This window comes from Kluyveromyces marxianus, chromosome 7 (genome assembly GCF_001417885.1).
Source record: "Kluyveromyces marxianus DMKU3-1042 DNA, complete genome, chromosome 7".
NCBI lineage: Eukaryota > Fungi > Ascomycota > Saccharomycetes > Saccharomycetales > Saccharomycetaceae > Kluyveromyces > Kluyveromyces marxianus.
In genome coordinates this window covers 613728-626812 of record NC_036031.1, presented here as the reverse complement: position 1 = coordinate 626812, position 13085 = coordinate 613728, and the positions used below count along the sequence as shown (strand labels likewise).

The 13085-nt window shown below is 40.6% G+C and overlaps 9 protein-coding genes across 9 annotated transcripts; 4 read left to right on the top strand and 5 right to left on the bottom strand.

Moving 5' to 3' along the window:
- Positions 1-91: 91 nt before the first annotated feature.
- ANT1 (Ant1p) lies at positions 92-1171 on the bottom strand (the record flags this gene model as incomplete). The annotated part of the gene is made up of 1 exon (XM_022821559.1): positions 92-1171. One exon carries the CDS (start codon positions 1169-1171, stop codon positions 92-94), a length of 1080 nt encoding a protein of 359 aa, XP_022677909.1.
- A 912-nt stretch (positions 1172-2083) lies between these two features.
- SCD6 (Scd6p) lies at positions 2084-3067 on the top strand (the record flags this gene model as incomplete). Its single annotated transcript, XM_022821558.1, has 1 exon — positions 2084-3067. One exon carries the CDS (start codon positions 2084-2086, stop codon positions 3065-3067), a length of 984 nt encoding a protein of 327 aa, XP_022677908.1.
- A 114-nt stretch (positions 3068-3181) lies between these two features.
- Positions 3182-3775, bottom strand: NAT3 (peptide alpha-N-acetyltransferase complex B subunit NAT3; the record flags this gene model as incomplete). Its single annotated transcript, XM_022821557.1, has 1 exon — positions 3182-3775. The coding sequence occupies one exon, from the start codon at positions 3773-3775 to the stop codon at positions 3182-3184; it is 594 nt and encodes a 197-aa protein (XP_022677907.1).
- A 491-nt stretch (positions 3776-4266) lies between these two features.
- Positions 4267-5688, bottom strand: KLMA_70298 (uncharacterized protein; the record flags this gene model as incomplete). Its single annotated transcript, XM_022821556.1, has 1 exon — positions 4267-5688. One exon carries the CDS (start codon positions 5686-5688, stop codon positions 4267-4269), a length of 1422 nt encoding a protein of 473 aa, XP_022677906.1.
- A 793-nt stretch (positions 5689-6481) lies between these two features.
- Positions 6482-7354, top strand: RPS23B (40S ribosomal protein uS12; the record flags this gene model as incomplete). The annotated part of the gene is made up of 2 exons (XM_022821555.1): positions 6482-6546; positions 6982-7354. 2 exons carry the CDS (start codon positions 6482-6484, stop codon positions 7352-7354), a joined length of 438 nt encoding a protein of 145 aa, XP_022677905.1.
- Positions 7355-7638: 284 nt separating this feature from the next.
- SPN1 (transcription factor SPN1) lies at positions 7639-8736 on the bottom strand (the record flags this gene model as incomplete). Its single annotated transcript, XM_022821554.1, has 1 exon — positions 7639-8736. One exon carries the CDS (start codon positions 8734-8736, stop codon positions 7639-7641), a length of 1098 nt encoding a protein of 365 aa, XP_022677904.1.
- A 404-nt stretch (positions 8737-9140) lies between these two features.
- On the top strand, positions 9141-9290 carry TOM5 (Tom5p; the record flags this gene model as incomplete). The annotated part of the gene is made up of 1 exon (XM_022821553.1): positions 9141-9290. One exon carries the CDS (start codon positions 9141-9143, stop codon positions 9288-9290), a length of 150 nt encoding a protein of 49 aa, XP_022677903.1.
- A 190-nt stretch (positions 9291-9480) lies between these two features.
- On the top strand, positions 9481-10260 carry KLMA_70294 (uncharacterized protein; the record flags this gene model as incomplete). Its single annotated transcript, XM_022821552.1, has 1 exon — positions 9481-10260. One exon carries the CDS (start codon positions 9481-9483, stop codon positions 10258-10260), a length of 780 nt encoding a protein of 259 aa, XP_022677902.1.
- Positions 10261-10303: 43 nt separating this feature from the next.
- Positions 10304-11938, bottom strand: NUP57 (FG-nucleoporin NUP57; the record flags this gene model as incomplete). The annotated part of the gene is made up of 1 exon (XM_022821550.1): positions 10304-11938. One exon carries the CDS (start codon positions 11936-11938, stop codon positions 10304-10306), a length of 1635 nt encoding a protein of 544 aa, XP_022677901.1.
- Positions 11939-13085: the final 1147 nt, after the last annotated feature.

Here is a 13085-nt window from a genome sequence, read left to right as displayed (position 1 = left end):
TTTTTTCTTTTCGACAAGACGTCTTCAGTTTATTCCCCCTTTTGTATCGTATATAATATAGTTATCGAAAGTTGGAAACTATAAAAGCATGTTAATAGGTCTTAGCCAATCTTCTCTTTCTATATACTTGTAACATAAAGAGCAACTTCTTAATGTTCTTAGCCAACTCTCCTTTGAACATAAATAGTAACCCTTGTACAATGACACCTTTGAGTAACTGCGGCAAAATTCCCTTCCAGAGGGATAAGAAACCTTCGTGACGGTATAAATATGCTAGCACATCTTGGAAGCTTGTAAACTGGGATGCGTTTCTTTGTAAAGACGCCTTAGCCACAATTAGCGGGTGGGTTAAAAACGTAGAAATAATCTTTGAGAGGACGCCGATCAAGAAATTCTGGCTAGGTTTCAACTGCAACGACGAATCGTTCAACTCCTTAGAGTTCCACTCGACATTGTATATCAAATCCTTCAATTTCTCCGCAGATGCATATGTGATCGATGGGTTGATTGTGAGCACTAAAGAGACTTTCAAGCCCTTCCAAAACCCAGTAATCCCGTTCTCTTCAAAAACATCTTTGGCAACCGCTAGAAAACTGTTATCCTCACCTAGGCCGCGTCTGGTCTGTTGTTTTGTAGAAACAGTATTGACCGGGTTCGTAAAGACCTGCGATGTCGCAGCAGCCACCATGGAGAGAAGCAACTCCTCGGCTGTAGAAAACTTGGCTGCCTGGCCCTTCACTTTCTTGATTTTAAAATACTGCCTTCTCACAATCGTATACCAGAAAAAATACGAAAAACTCTGGATAAAACTGCCAAGCAACGACGCACCAAGGCCACGGTATAACCCTTGCACTCCCTCCGTCTTATAAACTTTCACAATGACATCTAAAGTGTTCCTGTACCTCTCTTCTAATGACTTGAGTCGCACATCCTTCGGTGATTCCGGTCTGGGCTGAATCTCCCTTACACCTTTCTTCTTCGTCTCTTTTGCCTGCGATTCTGAATCTGACCCATAGCCATCCGTGACACGTCCCTCTGGTGTTTCACTAGCCAAGTTTCCCTGTTTCAATTGAGTCTGAATAACTGTCTTAGCCAAATCTAAAGGGTACACTGCCAGGTTGGCTAATCCACTGGAAACCGCCCCAACAAAAGCATTCTCCAAACTGGCCATATCGGGAATGTAAATGCGAGCGTTGATCTATATTCGTTTACTCTTGGATCGTAACCAGACTCACCTACTAACCCTTTGTATAGGCTTATAACTTTACTAAATGCAAGTCATACACACATATATATAGTAATAGTATATAGCATATTAAAAAAAGTGATGAAACATTTCGATGATCATATTCTCCAAAATAAGAACAAGAAGAACAAGAGTTCGTTGATGACGAAAAGAAGGAAAAAACAAAAACACTGCTTGCGGTACAGTATCGCAACTACATACCGACCGGCTCTCAGACTCTCCAAATGCCATTTGAAATTAAAATTTCGCATCACGTATTCCTCCTAAGTTGTTGCTTAGCTCTCTAAGGTCACATTAACAAGGGACCACACACAATTCATATCATATTCTCCACAAATTTGGGCTCGAGAGCGGACCGATTTGCCGAAACTGCGGGCAAAACTGCGTGTGCGGCTGAAAATCCTTAAAAGGGGAAGAATAAATATGGTTGGGTGTGTGGGTGTAAGTGATCTTTCTCTTTTGACCGAACTTTCGAACACCCTTCGTCTTTGTGCGGGTAAGTGAACTAAATCTAGTCATGTGACTGTTTTCCATTTTTTTTTTTGGTGTTTTCTCCTTTTTCTTTTTCCAATATATCATTGGTGTTACCCGGGTGTATGGATCTTGTAATCTGGTAAAATTGTCTACATGCCTTTATAGAAGACAATGAAGTAACCAGCTACACACATGCTTAAGTGCGTCCTTCAGTTAAAACATGTATTTATACGTATATGAATCTGTATACATATATATTAAATAGGCGTAATCAGGTAGCTGTTTAAACCTTAATTTCATATTTAGAGCTTTATTTCTGGTTGTTCCTGCACTTCAAATACAGTTTGGTTTTTTTTAACAAGAATGTCGCAGTATATTGGTAAGACTATCGCTCTTATTTCGAACACTGACAACCGTTATGTGGGACTTTTGGAGTCTATTGATTCGGATAAGGGTGTGGTTACTTTGAAGCAGGTGCGTTGCTTTGGTACCGAAGGTCGTAAGGGATGGGGGCCTCAGGAGATATATCCTAACCCTAATATTTACGATAGTGTATCATTCAATGGTAACGATGTTAAGGATTTGAATATCTTGGATATTCCTTTGGAGAAAGTGCAACCAGTTCTTCCACCTCAATTGGGTGGTCAACCAGCTGTTGTACCAACAGATGCTAACGGCAACAATGTGCCGGCAGCCGTGGCAGGTTACGGCGTGTATGCACCTGAAAAGGGTCAACAGCAGACTCAACAAGCACCTCCACAAATGCCTCCACAGGCACAACAGCAACAACAGCATCAGCATCAGCATCAAGAGCATGCTGCTGAAAAGAAGGATAAAGCAGCTAAAAAGTCCCAGTCTAACCCTCCAGCTGCTGCTGCTGCTGCTGCTGCTTCTCCAGCCTCTTCTCCAGCAGTTCAGACACAGTCTCGCAAAGCTTCTGTTGTCCCAGACTCCGAATTTGATTTCGAAAGCAACAATGCTAAATTCAAGAATGCTGAGGCTCCACTGGAAGACAAACTAGAACAAGAGAAACAAGCTAACAAGACTGATGAAGTGTTTTACGATAAAAAGTCATCCTTCTTCGACTCTATCTCGAGTTCTGCAGTGGAAAATGCAGGCTCCTCCAAATGGGAAGAAGAGCGTCAAGTTAACCTGGACACTTTTGGACAGGCAAGACTGAGAAATTCTGGACGTGGTGGTTTCAGAGGTCGTGGTGGATACAGGGGTAACCGTGGCGGCAATCGTGGCGGAAATCGTGGAAACTACCGTGGCGGAAATCGTAACAACAGCAACGGTAATTTCAGTGTATCATCACCACCACCACCACAAAGTCAAATCGAATTTTGATCAAAAGTACCTCTAAAATTCAAACTAACACTTGGGTGATAGCATTATGTGGCATATATCTATAATATAATATAATATAATATATATATATATATATATATATTATCTCAACTTTCAAAACCGTACATCTTGTGGAAGGCAATTATGTTTACGACCATCCGCACGAATGCTCTTGCCGTGATCTCTTTCCATTCCATGTCTCATGTCAAAGGCATCCTTTAAGTCGTTGGGCTTTGTTGCTCGGGTCGGTATTGGGTCGGTATGAGAGTTGTAATATCCAACAACTCTTCTGAAAACAGAATACCCTAACTTCTCATACAAACAGATAGCTAGTTGGTTATTACATTTAACAAATAAGTCGATGAAATTCACATTATGCGGCGGATTGTCTGTTATAGTTTTTAACGTATCACATAGCATTGACGCTAGTGATATCCTTCTGAATCTGGGTGATATTGTCACGGCAGTAATATGTGCATGCCAATCTTGGCCTTTACCTTCTGTCTTCCCCATCATATAGCCAGATATTTCATTTCCGTTAGAACCTGGAGCAGGGGATGTCAATTCAACACTCTTGAACATTAGCGAAGGCCAAAGAATCAAGTATTCCAAGTAGAATTCTACAGGGAAATTTTCCGTGAATGTATCGAGATTGACGGCATTTAAACTAAAGAAATCCGTAGCTTCAAATGGTTGGATAGATGTCATTCTAATGATCTTTCTCGTTGGATTATGGTGCTTTCCAGAAAGCACTAATGACTTCTTTTCATAGGTTAGTTCGTCTTTTGTTAAATGAATCACTTAGTTAGCCTTTATTCAATTCATGAGATTTGTCGCTACCATGTATGTAAAAAGTAATGTAAAAAGGCTAGTCACGTGATACAAAGTAAGTAAAAGTAAAACTAGTAAACTATCGAGACAGATAAACGATTGGTTTGGGTTTTGTGCGTAATAGGGGTATGGGTAATGCTGTGACAGAAATAGTAGGCCTCCTAATATAGTAGTAGTTTAATGCTATATTATTATATCGCTTTTTAATACATCATGTATACTCTTATATATAATTTTTTATTGTTAGAAGGACAATATATACATTTCAGTATCAAAACTGTCATTGGATTTGCAAATATGAAAAAGAATACACATTTCAATAATGACCAATGAAATATTTAAAACAAGTTTATATACAGTTTATAAATCTATTTTAGCTTCCAAATTACCCACTCTCTGTCTGCGAAAGATACACTTATGAAATCTTTATAACAATCCATGGATTTTACTCTTTGTCCTGTTCTGTATGTTAATTGCCAAGTCTCAGATTTTTGTAAGTCCACAGCATAGAGGCCAGCATCTGCGCCCACAATCAACCCTCCAAGCGGATAGGAAACTTTGAGGATAGGTTGAGTATAGCTATCCTGGGGTATATCTGTAGCAATATTTATTAGAATCATGTCGTAATGAGTAATAATATCGGGCTGCCTAGCCGTAGAGGGGATAACCGCGTCTTTACTAGAATAGTCATCTAGAATATTGAGCTCTTCACTAACAGGTTGCGTCTTTAATTGTGAGGTTGAATCGGGACCTTTCGTGTCTAGAGAAGGAATTTTAGTTACAATTATTCTCATATATGGTGTATGAGATGTAGCCACGGCCAAAACTGATGATGGAGTAATCTTTTTAACACCAAGGTTTGTTTTACCTTCTGTAGAATCGAAGGAAAGGATTACCATATCAGATATATTAAATGAGTGTGTACTAAATTGCGCAGTATTCAATGCAATGTTTGACACATGTTTAATTTTATCATTCTGGAATTTCAATATCATTACTTGCGTGAAATCTTGTCTAGTCAAAAATATAATTGGGCAACCATCACTTGAGATTGCTAATTGAAAAGTGGTACAAGCGGAAAGTAGCTTAAACTCGTCAATTTTTGTTAGGGAACTGGTGCTCAAATCGAAGAGATGCACATTTAGTGTATTATTCATTGTGCAATAAAAACACAAGATCTTATCATTCTCTAATTTTATTAACTCCAACGCAAGCAATGCTCTAACTGGTAGATCAAATGACCAACTACACTCTTCATTTATTTTCGAAACTGTCACCTTACCGTCAATTGTCCCAGTGTAGTACAAACTATCCGATATAGACCCGAAGTATTTCACGATTCCAGACTTTTTCATAGAGTGCATGATAGTGACACTGTCCTCTTCTTTTATACCAGAGACAATGAACTCCTTCCCGACGGTGGAATTGCCTATGACGCCGTTAGTCAAAAACCTCGTCTTTATAATAAGTGATCTGGTTTTCGAGTAGGAACCTATAACCTCATCCCAGCTTAGTTTATGGTTCCAAGCAGGTATACCGTACTTCTCTATGTTCACTAGATCCAGATCACTGTTGAGTGAAGTAGTTTTCATTTGCTCCGCAATAGCATGCTCATTGAATCTTATTCTATCCTTCACAATACTCTCTAAATCTTCATATATGCTTTCATTCGCTGCCCTCAACGAGACTCCGGATTCTTTAAGGTAGCTTGCTAACGAATCAAGGTATCCATGCTTCTTGAGAAATTGAGCCACCAAAACCTTCGAGAGCTCCTGATCTGTTTCTGACATCAAATCGCGCTGTACGCTATTCACCTTGAGTGGAAATTCTACACCCCAACTCGACACTGTCTCAATTTTTTACATGTGATCTGATCTCATCTCATTGAAACGCATGGAATAATAATCAATCATTTACATTACAGACAAAAACCATTTCTAAGATATAAAAGATATAGTCTTGCCATCTTTGTCATTCACGTGACACAACAGTACGGGACTGTTCAGAAAATGATACACCCACACACAATGAAATATTAGAAAAAGAAAATGGAGAGCAAATTGTCCAAAAAATTGAAAAATGATAAAATATTCACATAAGGAAATTTAATAATAGTAGGTTTGCTTTTTTTCCGTTTCGGCTCTCTCAAAGCTGTTTCTGTAGGTGGGGTGAGCTCTCGGCAGAACAGCAGCAACGTGGTGAGCTACTACCAGTTTCCCAATGGCTGCCCGCCAATGTCTATTCTCCCGCCTGGCTGTAGGAACTGTTAGTCCATACTCCTGTCTAGACTCTCCTAGTAACTCCCTCTAGCTCCTCCCTAGCGTCACCTATTCTCCCCATTGGATTCCTAATTCCTCCCCCCTCCTGGCGGAACAGGGGCTAGCGCGTTACTCTCTACCGTGTCACACTCTGACAGGTTCTCTCTGCCTAATCCATCCTTGGTAAAACAGATGATCAAAAGAATATTATTCAATATAATAGAGGTTTTAACTGTTAGTATTGGCACTTCAGTATTAACGTTAGGCATTATTATATAGTGTTTAGAGGTATTTCATAACAACCAGTAAAGAACAATCGAACAAGATGGGTAAGGGTAAGCCAAGAGGTTTGAACTCCGCTAGAAAGTTGCGTGTCCACAGAAGAAACAAGTATGTTACTATTGAAAACCCAATAATATGAAGAGTTTATGAAGATATGGATATGATATTATAACGTGTGAAACAAGTGTGAGTGATTCTTAAACGTGGTATATTGACATTATAAAGGATTCTATTTGATATTAGTGTTGATCTTACTTCAGAGAGGAAATTTGAAGCGTTTTCCAGAGATTGGGTACTGGTACTATTAGAAAGCAAATGTAAAACCCCAGCACATAACGTGGTAGTGAATATGGACTAGCACATTAATCATAGTGTGATATTCACGAAATAAAAAAAACCTGAAGATTAATATATACGGAATATGGGAAAGCTCGCACATGTGTACACGGCTGATATGATCATCAAACACATATTTTTTCTCTTCGTTTAGAAGAACTGCAATCGTAATACTAACAATTCCAAACTTTTTTATTATTTGTACAGCCGTTGGGCCGAAACTACTTACAAGAAGAGATTACTAGGTACTGCCTTCAAGTCCTCTCCATTCGGTGGCTCTTCTCACGCCAAGGGTATTGTCTTGGAAAAGATTGGTATTGAATCCAAGCAACCTAACTCTGCTATCAGAAAGTGTGTCAGAGTTCAATTGATCAAGAACGGTAAGAAGGTTACTGCTTTCGTTCCAAACGATGGTTGTTTGAACTTTGTTGACGAAAACGACGAAGTCTTGTTGGCTGGTTTCGGTAGAAAGGGTAAGGCTAAGGGTGATATCCCAGGTGTCAGATTCAAGGTCGTTAAGGTCTCCGGTGTCTCCTTGCTAGCTTTGTGGAAGGAAAAGAAGGAAAAGCCAAGATCTTAAACAGTCTTCATAAACAAATTAAAGCTCTATCTACTTTGTTTTTAATAACATAAGCTTTATGTACAATGGTATTTTCCTAACGTCATTAAATAACATTAGTATAAAAGAAAATGCTCTAGATAAAAATAATCAAATCTAATCGTTCTTATGGTGTAAGAATGTGGAAGTTTGCCATCTCTGTTTTCTGGGCTCCAGGGGAGCGAGCCGGAAATTATGAATAAGTTACGTTACGTTACGTTGTATTATATTATGTTATATTATATCACATACACACAAACCACCACCTATCTAGTGTTGGTCTTTTTGTTCTTGTTTCCGCTTAGTCTCGAGTTCAACCTCTTGTAGAGATCGCTGCTATCCACTGACGACCCGACACCAATGTTCTTCCCTGTGGCATCAATATTACTGATAGGAGCATACTTGTAGTCTGTTGTGGTTTGGGCAGGAGCAGCAGCTCTGTTCCTCCTTGCAGCAGCCTGTTCATATGCGGACTTGTATTTTTCTTCATCAACCTCCTTACGCTTACTCTTTCTCTTCTTAGACTTGGCAGTATCCAATATAGTCTTCTTTCTGTGCTTCTCCACATCAAACTCGAGTTTCAGAACTCTCTTATCTCTATAGTTATCAGAAGCACCAATGATTGGTCTGGTCCATTCCGCAATGAGCTTGTCGGCCAAGCGCGCCAATTTCTGCTCCACTCTCTTGGACTTTGTATAGAAGATAACAACCCGGCCCAACCCACTCTCTTTCAAGTGCTCCGTCTTTATTGGAAGGTTATCCAAAGCAGAGAATAACGATTTCTGAATCTCAAACGCAGGCAATGATCCGTCTGGCAAGGGTTCAAGCCAGATTCGCACACTCTGTAGAAGATTGTTATCCAAAATCGTGTCTGCTAGGTTCACTTTCGACAACACTTTCACCACCTTGGGCAATAGCTTCACCTTCTCCATCGCTACAAGTCTCGTATTGCCGCTCTCTAGCCTCTCATTCAAAGTGTCTATATCCTTCTGCGCAGCAATATTCATCTCGTCCTTCAACCTGAGAATCCGCTCGTCCTGCATCTGCTCCAAGTCGTCCTCATCCTGCCTGGTCCGCTTCTTCTTAGGCTTATGCAAAATACTATCCATTCTCGCTTCCAATTCCTGACGCTTTCTCGTAGCCTCATCCACTACCCCATACACACCGGCTCCCCCAGCACCTTCCTCATCATCATCGGCCGCTAATCCATTGCCCAAAGCAGGATCCAACTCCTCATCTGACTCAGAATCAGCTGTCGCTTCAATATGCTTTCTTGTTCTTTCTTGAGGCACAACATTGCTCAATCCTTCTCCTTCACCCCCATTTTCAACTCCACTCGACAAGTCACGTTCAACATCACTCATCTCGTCTCAATTTCTATCGGCCTCGTTGCTCAAAAGTCTCCCAATCTCCCTCACTTCCCTCTTCTTCATCACTTATTCTAATACTCAATACTCAATTCAAACATTTTATTTCATTCATTCGTTATTTCTACTAATTCTTAGCGGAGAACGTTTTCCGGGAAACACACACATATTGAAAAATCATAAACGTATATAATGACATACCGTGACTAATGACATGGAAATTTCATACCTTTGAACATTTCCGTCTCTGTAGGCAATTAGCTAGCTAGAACATAACTATACAGTGGTATAGAGAAACGTTTAATAAATATAAGGTAGTAGCCGGAAGCAGTAGCTAGTTCTCAGCAGGATACTTTCACAGGAAATTGTACTCAAAAAAAAAATACACAAAATATTGAGCAATGTTTGGCCTACCTCAACAACAATCTGAAGAAGAAAAGAAGTTGCACCAACAACAATCTAACCAAACTTTGGTGAACGCTGCTTATGCTGCCGCCGCTCTTTGGTTGTCTCCAATAATCTGGAACTTCGTTAAGAAGCAATTTAAATAAGCGATTCCAGGTGCCACTTTGTGTTTCTGGGGCCGCAGTTATTATGTATATTGTTCGCAATCGTGTAAATAAAGTATGTAGTTTAAATTTTGCATCATGAGTTAAGAAGAGGTTTGAATGATGAATCGCAGCGTGCGCTGGTAAGGGTGTGTTAGATAGGTTCAGGAGGTCAGGGAACGGAGACACAAGGATGATTGGCAAACAGTTGAACGAGGTGATAAGGTTTAACACGGTATTCTGTCGGTTTTTCCTTCGATTTCCTGGAGGAAAGCCGCAGACAGCAGCGTATCAGGCCAAGGCTATAGACCGGTTGCTAGTTGATTTGTGCCGATATGGTGGTGTTTTGTATGCGCAAGGGAATGAGAAGTTCATGAAACCAACCAAGCTACCGTTGAAGGTGGATTTGGCGATTTGTTCGCCGGAGAAAGTGAAGCTAGTGAGACTTATATCGCAGATGAGAGGGTATGTGTATGACGAAAGCGTCGAGCCGGATTACTCGAAGCTTGTGGAGCCTGTGAGTCTAGAACCTAAGCGCGAACTGGGGGAGACGTTAGATAGTTTGAGGAAACTGCGGGAGTCTAAGCGCCATGGTCCCGTTGGAAGCACTGTGTCAATTATGGTTCCCCAGAGTCCATTTGTATTCCTTAAGAAGCCACTCAAGTACTTCCGGACTATTGGTGGGGACACGTGTGACATAACTAGAAATAACTTAATGCATTGGACGTGGGCTGCTGGCCAAGAAAGATATCCCTTGGAAAATGAGGAATACGCCAAAATCCATCCATTTTGTACTCATTTCACCAGGATACCATCGCAGAAACCTGCGATCCAGATTATCCCCAGTATAATTACGAACTTGTCAGAAATGCCAAACTCTTTGAATGACTGGGTTAGACGGACCGATGTCGAGCTTTCCGATTCTGAGAAAGACAAGCTATCAACAATGCTCCACGGGTTCGAGGGACTTTAATATATATTTGTATATATTCATACAGAAACATTAGTATACAAACTTATTTCTTAAGTTTTGATTGAACTTCGTCTACTAATTTCAGGTCCTTCTCAAGTACATCATTCAAGAAGCATAGACCACGTTGTTGGTTACTTAGAATCTCCGCAATCTTATTAACTCGGTCTTCCAACTCCTCGTCCTGGTTATTCTTCTTACTATTATCAGAACTTCCGCCATTTTCGCTAATTACTACTAGGGTGCTGTCAAGTTGTTCGCTGATATTTTTAGCTCTTTCCTTCAACACAGATAATCTGGCCCATAGCTCGTTATTCTTACCGAGACCTGCTGGATCATTACTCTCTTGAAGTAGTTTGTCAAATTTACTCATCATCTCTTCTTCGTGTAAGCTCAAAGGCAGGTTCTTACTTTTCAAGACTGCCAATTGAGATGCTAGTTTGAGAATTCTGTTTTCTATGACTGTATTACGGGAAACAGCCTTCGCTATTCTCGATTGTGTGTCTAGATCATGCTTGGTGTTCACTTGGTTTAGTTTCTCTAGAATTTGGCCCAGCAGAACTCTCGCTTGAGCCACATGTTGCTTTTGCAGTTGATTCCTCTCATTCAAATCTTGGAACCCTAATAACCTAATTGGAATGGTATTGTTTGCCGGCTTACTCATTAATGCTTGATCCCAATCTTCTTGTGAAATGCTGACAGGTTTATTATACAACATGGCTTCTGTTTCCGTGCACTTGTTGTACACGAATGTTTTTAGTTTCGATCTTTGTTCCGTTGGAAGCCAAGACTCTTTACACTTTAATATCTGTTCTTGGATTTGTTGTGGGTAGTTAGACATTTGCTGCTGTTGCTGCTGTTGCTGAATTTGTAATTGTTGCTGTGGTTGTTGAACGGATGGAAGTTGTTGCTGTGGTTGCTGTTGTTGCTGGTTATTTGACCAGGCGAACGATGGTTGCATTGTATTAGATGCCGAGGACCCAAACAAGGAAGTACCTTGTTGCTGCTGCTGCTGTTGCTGCTGTTGCCCCTGAGGTTGTCCAAATAATGAATTTGTCCCTTGCCCTAGTTGGTTCGAACCAAAAAGCCCTCCGGCATTAGAAGTAGTTGTAGATGCGTTAGGGTTGGCATTACCGAACAACCCACCAGAAGTCGCACCAGGCCCCTTATTTCCACCAAACAATCCACCAGAAGTGCCAGAAGCACCATTAGCATTGGAATTGTTACCGAACAACCCGCCTGTAGTAGTATTGCTATTATTGTTGTTGTTCCCAAACAACCCACCACCAGTGTTTATTGTCGATGGCTGCTGCTGTTGCTGCTGCTGCTGTGTGTTCCCAAACAATCCACCAGATGGCTTGGCGCCAAATAGACCGCCACCAGTAGTTGTGTTGGTTTGCTGATTGCCAAATAAGCCACCTCCAGTGGCTCCAGTAGTAGTGCCAGTAGCATTGTTATTATTACCAAAGAGCCCGCCGGTAGCCGGTTTTTGTTGTTGATTGTTTCCAAATAACCCATTGCCAGTAGACCCAGAATTATTTAATGAATTAGTATTTTGTCCAAACAACCCTGTATTACCGCCTGCTGGTTGCTGTTGCTGTTGCTGCTGTTGTTGACCGCCAAATTGGAACCCTGTATTTGTTCCTGCAGGTTTGTTCCCAAAAAGTCCACCATTGTTCATGCCACTGTTCCCAGAATTCGCCGTTCCAAACATGACTTATATGAAAACTGGACAGCTACTCAGTTACTCGCTTTAAGTACCAAGAATTAAATCCGGTCCTCCCTTCACAATTGCGTCCTAAAGCACCTTATCAAATCACTTTTTATTATCAATTATGTTTGTATGTAATTAAAGCTTCATCATCTCGAATGTTTATTGTGTGCTTTTCCCATGTTGAGATTTGAAAAATTGTAAGTCGTACATGGTGATATTGTCTTTTAGAAAATTAAGAAAAACAAAAAAAAAGAACGTATATAGTGATTGGATTCGTCTAATCTAAAAAAGAAATAAGAAAGGAAACGAATCCCGGCGCGTAAAGATACGAATGCGGTTAGAATCCACAGCCCAACCTTTCATCACTTTTCACGCGTCAGGCGGACATCGATGGATTTCCAGTATACTTTGAAAACCCCTTAATGATTAACAATTTGTATCAAAGTCATACTTCTAACATGACTGTTAACAGAAATGAGAGATGATAGAAAACTCGATGGCTATTAGAGCGGAGTGAACAGCACAGGAGCAATGATTCGAAAGAAGCAACGCTTGAATCAAGTTTCTTGCAATGCTAGAATTGGGGTTAAAGGAGAAGATATATACCCGCTGAGCGATGAAAGTATAGCTCAATTTGAGCTTGACGATGTTTCAGTTGATGACACTTTACAATCGGTGGTAGACGCTAGGGGTAATCCATTAGCCGCTGAAGGTTCAGTAGGACTTATCGAAGAAGAAGAAGAACAAGCAGAAGCAGCAGCGGCAGCGGCAGCCAAACATCATTTGATGTCTGAATCAGCTTTCAAGAAGAAGTTTGGTTTTGGTTTTGAAGGGTTTAGTATGAATCCTTTTGATAAACCACACTTCAGCATGGGTGCTGATGCGTTGTTTATCCACAGACTGGATGAAACAAAGTTTAATTCGTGGCTTTCATCCTCACCATACGTGGTTTGGGTCACCAAGGTGAAGGATAAGTCGCCTTATGCTACTTGTAAGTTTGACAAGTGTGAGCACAGATTCACCTTACATGGGAACCCAACATCTTCCAATATTGTTAGGCATTTGAAACGGAAGCATAGCATTGATTACGAACGATTCCAAGCTGGTCTAGCTA